Source organism: Colossoma macropomum, unplaced genomic scaffold (assembly GCF_904425465.1).
Source record: "Colossoma macropomum unplaced genomic scaffold, Colossoma_macropomum, whole genome shotgun sequence".
NCBI classification, from domain to species: Eukaryota; Metazoa; Chordata; class Actinopteri; order Characiformes; family Serrasalmidae; genus Colossoma; species Colossoma macropomum.
The window spans coordinates 30,289,693-30,297,414 of NW_023494792.1; the positions used below are offsets into that span (position 1 = coordinate 30,289,693).

Genomic DNA, 7,722 nt, shown 5'->3' on the forward strand with positions numbered 1-7,722 from the left:
TATTTTTTAATCACATTTTTATTCAAAACAAAATGTAGAGTAAAAAACAACTATGGAAATGACAAGACTGTTTTACTTTTCACATTAACTACAAGTTTTAACAAAAAGTAATAGATTTTCCAAAAAGAAATCTCACGTGTCTTTTTTTAGCTGAAGAGTTGCTGGAAACTTCTCGAACGCAGCAGCATCACAAACACAGAAGATAACCAGACATAATGGAAATAGGCATTGATGAGGTGTATGGAGATGAGGACTGTGTTCAAACCTCACACAGAGAACATGCAGACAGAACTGTTTGTACCTGCGAATGAATTAAAATGAAGGTTTTTGTGCAGCGAGAGCAGAAATGTGGAGACACTAACCGGACTGTAAACTGGAACACATCCCTTCCCCTGTGATCTGGAGGGGTAAAGATGTATGAAACATAAAAGACAGAAGAAGTAGTAGCTTAAGAAGAAGAAGGGCGTTTTCCACGCTTGCACTAGATTGGCCGGCGCTGTTATGGCAGACAGGAGTAATGATGAATGGGTGCAGCCTGAGGCTGTACAACTGTGGTTTTGTTTGCGTGGTGGTGCAGATAGAGTCCGTGTCAAACACTCCGCTCCTCTCTGTGGTAACCATCAAGCCGAATAGTCCTGCCAAACGAATGCAGTTACATTAAACAGAGAAACATGCGCAGGATGTAGACGGTAACATTAAACAACTCCTCTCTCCTCTAGACACGGACAAAGTCTACATCAGCATAAGGGTGGATGATACAGTGAAAATATAACATCATAATACATAACAGCATTTTCACAATACACAATATTTAGTGTTCATGAGACTGTGGACAAAATGTACCAGCAAAACAGAAGCATCATGTTTAAAAAAAGGGTTGTGTCTTTTAATTTCAACAATTTTACATTACAATTGACCAAAATAATTAAATAAAATAAGATGATATCAAATAATCAGCTATCAATAAACAATAACTTCATGGGCAGAGCCTTTCAAAGATTTCACAATAACAATTACTTAACGTTTTTTTAAAGCTATTTGAGAAACTGAGAAATCTTTAAAGCTGCTCTGTATGAAAGTCTGTATTTCTGCCACTTGGGGGGGGGGAAGGGCTGTATTATCAAAATAATAATAATAATAATAATAATAATAATAATAATAATAATAAGAAGAAGAAGAATTATGAAATAAGATCATAATAATCAGAAAACGTTCTTGTTATCATGAGATGCTGAATCATTATCATCATACACTACATCACAATTATGAGACACCAGACCATAATTATGAGAAAGTACGACTTCATTATGAGATGCTTAATCATAATCATGAGAAAGTAAGACTTAATCATGGGAAGTTAAATCATAATTATGTGTAAAGTGAGTTGTAATCATAACAGTTATTATTATGAGATACTGAGCTGTATTTAACACATTGTAAGGCACTGAATAGTAAGTCATTACTATGAGATGCTAAGCCGTAATTATGAGATAAATCCATTCCTGGTCCTGGAGATCTACCACCCTGCAGAGTTTAGCTCCAACCCTACTCCAACACACCTGAACCAGGTGATCAAGGCCTTCAGGAGCATCTGAAAGCAACAGGCGTGTTGAACCTGAACTCTCCAGGGTGGCAGATCTCCAGGACCAGGATTGGGAACCCCAGTGCCAAGTCATAATTATGAGATACTAATGTCATACAAAGTCATAATCATGAGAGAGAATCTTATTATTATGACATAACAAGTCATTAGTATGAGATAAGTCAATTACAAGATCTCATATTTGTGCCATAGGTCATTTATGCTGACAGAATCTCTTTATGATGAGACAAAAAGTCAATTATTAGATACAAAGCCATAATCAAATTATGAGATATGATCTCACTATGAGACAGCAAATCACAATTACCAGATGCTATGTCATTAATTGATAATAAATGGACACCATCATTTTTTGTGGCTTTCATTGGGCTTCCATAGCTTTGAGTCAGTCATTTCAAGAACTTGTCACAGCTACACATATTATAAAAAGTGTTTACTCTGCAGGGTAACTATTATACCACCATTACAACAGAGCTAAATTTATGCTAGTGACTCTACGGAAATTGTTATGTTAGCTAAATTTAAGACTACTTAGGCCGGCTCGATTGTATGGAAAATATGCATTGACAATGTTAAGCTAACTGGCAGAAATGATCCTACAAGATCTAAGAATGACTTTGAAAATGCAGCCAGTTCATTACATATAAATGCTTTTTAATTGAAGGAAAACTGAGCTGTACTTACTGCTCTGGGCTTTTTGTTCATCTTCATGTCAAATCTACAAACAGAAAAGCACAGATTAGTATCTCTTACTCATGAATGACCATTTACTCATTATAACCCAGCCACATTAATGTAAAAAACAAATTGACCATTTTTCTTACTGAACTGCAAATAAAAAGGCAAAATATTTGCTCTTCCTTCCTTATCCCTCAAATCATTAATGACCGTTTAGGGTAAGCTGACGGTAGGAGAACAATGGACTACCCAAAGGTTTAAACTGGGAAGTCATAAGAAAAATCACAGGACATTATTATGGTAAGCAAATCCACGAAGCTCTTTATGATCACACAAATTTCTGACACCAGATAAATTTATCTGTAAATCTACATGGATTGAGCACACAAGTATTGCCTAAAGCCGCAGGTACAAGTCAAAGAATTCAACACGTCTCTACTGTGGGTCAGTGAAACAGGAGATGGTCGAGTATCTGTACTAGTTAATGAACAGATATTCAGGATTTTCACCAGATATTTAGATGCCATAATGCGCAAAACGTAGCAGCTTACAGGTGTGCACATCTGGAAATCTCATTATTATTCAAAAACAGCCGGGGGAAAATATTTTAGTCACTGTCTTTGAACAGAGGAGGCCGAGCTAATGAGAGAACACTAACACTACAGCTAACCAGTGCAGCAGTAGATGGTCTTTCTCATCTACAAAAACCCCTCAGTGGATGACGTGCCAGCAATTAAGATGACATTTTCATTGCCTTTGGTTCTAGCTAACGCTCGCTGTAGTAGTTAGCCTAGTTACAGCTGCGCTACCTCTGTCTTCTCAATCATGTCCTTAACGTCCTTCACATCAAGGCACTTTCATAGTAGCTAAGTATATCACAAACTTAAATACATCCTAAATCTTAAACACAAGCAAAACTGTTGCACTTCAAACTTAATGGCGTTCCACTATAAAGTTGGGCAGTATTAATACCTGTAGACCATCTCTAAATATTACCAGGCCTCAAACATCGCAGTTACATGTGGAAGAACTCAGTTTTAGTTACTGAATAATGCAATAAAGCACTCTGTGCTACTTGAACTTTTCCAAAATTGAAAGTAGCCAATGGAAAGAAGTCTCGTGTGGAGCTACATGTGTGCAGCTCGTGTGCAAAAGCACTCAAAGCTCCAGCTCCTGAATGAGGCAGAGAGACTCTCCGTTCTCCTGGAACAAATCCGGCACAATGTCACAGTTTGCCTGTTTTGTAAGAAGCAAAGAAAGACTTTTTGATAGGTGTTCTGTCTGCCCCCCCCTCGCACTGCGAACAACACGGTAAAATTCAGAGAAAAGGTTTTGATGAGAAACAATCTTATCTGAATGTTTCACATCACCGTGTTGCGTTCAGTGTGTTACAGCCTGTTACAGCCTGGTGTGTGTGTAGCTTTTGGCCGTTAAGCTGCTATCACTCTTACTTTTAAGGTGTTTCCTGCTTCTTTTCCCTCTTTCTATCAGTGCTGCCCATCAGTGAGCTCCCACACCACCGATCAGTGACGACCTCTAAACTATAAATGAGTGGAATGAGTTTATTTGGCCGTTCAGACGTAGAATATAAATCGGACACGTCATCATTTTGAAACACCGTCATTATTTCTAAACACTGGCATTATTTTTAAATACCGTGGAATCATTATTACCATTATACAGCCCAACGTTATTTCACTAATCTGTTTATTTTCTCCCTGACTTTCCATGATGCAGCATTACCAAATACCTGAAGAGTGATTTCAGTGCTCGAATGGAAAATAACTGAGTACTGGAGCACGTGTGCACATCCCTACAGTGGAAACATGATTGTTTATCAGTCCAATCAAAAGATAAAACAGACCGAAAAACACAAAGATGCCTGAAAAGACACCAAATTTGCCTGTACTATTCTTCTATTGGCCACAGAGAGATAAGAAAGGAAAAATTTTGTACATTAAATTACATGAAGTTTCTTCTTACGCTAATAACGTATAATTGAACAAATGAACAAACAGTTCACAGCTATCAAAGAAAAACAACATGCAAAAAAAATAAATAAATAAATAAAAACAAAACAGGATTACACAGACCATCCGTAAATGAACAAATACAAGCATTATAATGCCACTGGGCCATTTCAAACGGACTGGTCCACATGGCAGAACCAGAAACGTAAAGACAGAGAGGAACGAAAGAGAAGAGGAAAGAAATGTCAGGGAAAAATAGGACGTAAAGTTGAGACTTACTCAAAGTCATAATCAAACATGGCGGAGGGGCTGGGGGCAGCATTAGGGGAGAGGAAGAGAGCATTAGTGGTTAGTACACTAGCCTGGAATCACTGCGGCTCAGTCCCAAATCACTTCCCATCACAGAGGGGCACTGTTAGTGTCAAAGCTTTCTCCAACACAATCCACTGGACTCATTAAGGGCTTTATGGATACAGGGTGTCTGCAGGCGTCCTGGAGTTCAACTTAATGATTAAAACTCTAAGTAATGCTTTTTAATGTCACTTCAGTGACTCTACTAAGTAAAAGGGTGGGCGATGTGGCAAAAATGTAATACTGCAATACTTAAAACACACATCAGAATTTTTTTTCTAAAATTAAAAAAATAAAACAATGGGCAAAAATAAACAATAAAATAAGACGTTCATTATGGATCGTCATCCAATTAGCTACAATTTCTGTAATTCATATATACTGGTTGATGTTGTTTACATGTTCTCTCTAATTAATCTAAACCTATCCCCTCACAATAAAAATAAACTTTAATGCACATGTGGTGTTTACGTTTTTATCTTTTAATTTTTTTCATTTTAAAACAGTTACTTATATAGTTTTTTTAAACGGTTTTAGTTGTGGCCCATTCCCCCACTACCCAAACCTCCCCCTATTACACGAAAGTACCAAGAGGGTAAAAGGTTAGCATGCACTCCCTCCAAGATACACAAAGCACCACCACATCATTTCAAACTGCCGCTTATGTAATGTTATCTGCACAGCTCAACACGCTTGAAGGAGAATGCTAAGTGCTAATTCTGTTACATCAGCTAAGAGATGCTGCTGTTGGCTGGCATCACACTGAGTGACAGGAGGGCCAATTATGTTCTCTCAGGCTGTTTTCACACAAGTCAAAGTCTAAATCAGAGTTTGGGTCTTTGAGACTATGTTTTTCATTTGGTTCGATTGGTTTCTCACTGCAACGGCTAAAATGCACCAAATTATACACTCGCTTGTTTTTTGGCCCAAAATTTTGCAGGAATACAAGCACTCTGTTACAACTGCCACCATTTGAGCCTAAAAACATTCCACTGCACCGAATTATACATTTAAATAGACACTTAAAGTCTATGTGCATCACAAGAAAACCAATAATAATAATAATAATAATCTTTAATATCTGCTTCACTGCGATTGTTTTGTCAATTCGAATGTAACCAACAGGTCGCTGATGTAATACGTTCCGTGATCCATGTGCCAAAATAAAAGGCATTGCTTCGCTATCAGTTATTGCTCATGTGCCATTTTTAGCAGCAGCTTGTGCTACAAAATGATAAGAACGTCTGTGAAGAGCCAAATGTTAAAGCAGTCAAATTACATGGATGGTGTTTGGTGCAGACCATCACAAAGACGAGCTCCCACCAGCAGCGAACTGAGCCAGGGTTCGTATAGAAGTGGACCGAGACCCACGGTTCACGTGTTTAGTGCAAACCCAGGTACGGTCGGTGTGTTCACACCTGTCAAAATGGATTGGTTGACAGGTCCACAGCAAACAAGGTAGGCGTGAAAGAGCCCTTATGACTCCCAGACATGGTCAGCATCTCCTGGGGTCAAACTTGAGGACTGGGCCAATGCTGAGAGTGTTGCAGCTCTTGCGAGTCCCCACCATGATGTCTTGACTAGATTATACGCAATGAAAATGTCAAACTGTAACACTCGTCCCTGACTTAATTTTAACACAGGTTCCAGGTAGGGCGAGCAAAACTATCATTACCATTAAGTACATTCAAATTTAACCCTTAAGGACCCCCGCAGACACCCTGAAATAGCAGAACTTGTTTAGAAACATTTGTTGTGTGGTCCTCCATCAATGCGGTGAGGAAAGAGCTGAAAGAGTGAGTCTGTAAATGACCCATTAGCAGCACAGTCTGTCTAATAAGAAGCTACTAGGGAAAGCAGCCAGACAGAGTCTTGCAGAGAAGCCGCTGGAGAGCAGACAGGCTGTTTGCAGAAGTTATAGCCAATTTTGCCATTAAAATCTTACTACATGTACACAGTCTTTGGTCCATATTCCAACCACTCAGAACTGCGATAATTGCAAAAACCGTCATTATTGCGTTTGTTGACATCATGATACATTTTCACACCATTCCACCATCAACCATGACATTTAGCTATGACTAATTAAACGGCTAAGCGACTATTTTGTGTTTTAGAAAATGTTCTATTTGTATACACAGTCCACAAAGTCATGCAATGCCGTGTTACTGTTCACACCTCAATGCGGAAAGTCGCTGGCGTGGATCTGACAGGCCGTCATGGTGAGAAGACCTGTTACAGTGAAGGCTGAAAAACCAGTTGAGCATTCTTTATCTTCATCTAACACGAAATACGCGCTCAAAATGTTTATGTACTGTTCAGCGCTCAAAACAAACCAGCACTGACGACCTCTGAACGGGGCCAGATGTCCTGCCAAAAAAGGCAAGGCTGCTCAGACGACTATTTCAGTGCAAAGGACAGTTTAACGCAGGAAAAAAAACAAACAAAACAACAACAATTTAGCCTTTTCTCCTTATCCAAAACCTAGCTCGGCACTAATAACTGGTGGGATACAAACTACCATTACTTTTCAGCTATATTAGCCTCACAGCTCCAGCGCAAACCTGAGGAAATGTATGTCAATTTCTGGCTGACTGACTACTATTTTATGTTAAAAGTGTACATGTACATTGTGTACTTTTGATTTTTAACCAGAAAAAGCCTCTGCTGAGACAAACCGTTCAACACTACTCTTTATCCGGCTCTTTTTAAGCTATTTTTTTGAGAAGGAGTGATGGAGGAAAGACTAAAATGCTGCAGTAGATGAGATGAAGTAAAGCAGGAAGAGAATCAAAGAGAAACACCAGCACAATAAACCCAGAGCAGAGTGCCAAAGCACTGAGCTATTAAAAGCACCATCACTTCTAGCTGCAAAGTGGCTACAGGTATCTGCGCACAATCTGCCTGGCTTTACATAACAACCCTCATCCCATTCATCTGAGCTCCAACAGCTCTAGCTGTGATCCCGATTTCTATCCCTGGCAGTGGGTTTACACTAACATTGTCTTTTATGGCTCTAACTAATGAGTTTTACTATATAAACAATCATTTTAATTAATTGATCTGGCAACTACTATTACTTAATTACATGGCAAATGTGCCCACTGACTGAGATTACCA

The 7,722-nt window shown here is 38.8% G+C and overlaps 1 protein-coding gene across 2 annotated transcripts in view; it reads right to left on the minus strand.

Moving 5' to 3' along the window:
- Window positions 1–7,722, minus strand: part of meaf6 (MYST/Esa1-associated factor 6) — a 12,396-nt gene continuing 4,674 nt past the window's right edge. The window contains exons 6-8 of one of the 2 annotated variants that reach the window (XM_036576829.1): window positions 4,531–4,560; window positions 2,288–2,321; window positions 1–635 (exon numbers count right to left, since the gene is read on the minus strand). In XM_036576829.1, coding sequence (XP_036432722.1) covers window positions 621–635; window positions 2,288–2,321; window positions 4,531–4,560 — 79 coding nt within the window. In that variant the 3' untranslated portion in view covers window positions 1–620. The remainder of the gene's footprint in view (window positions 636–2,287; window positions 2,322–4,530; window positions 4,561–7,722) is intronic. The other variant, XM_036576830.1, reaches the window with a different exon arrangement.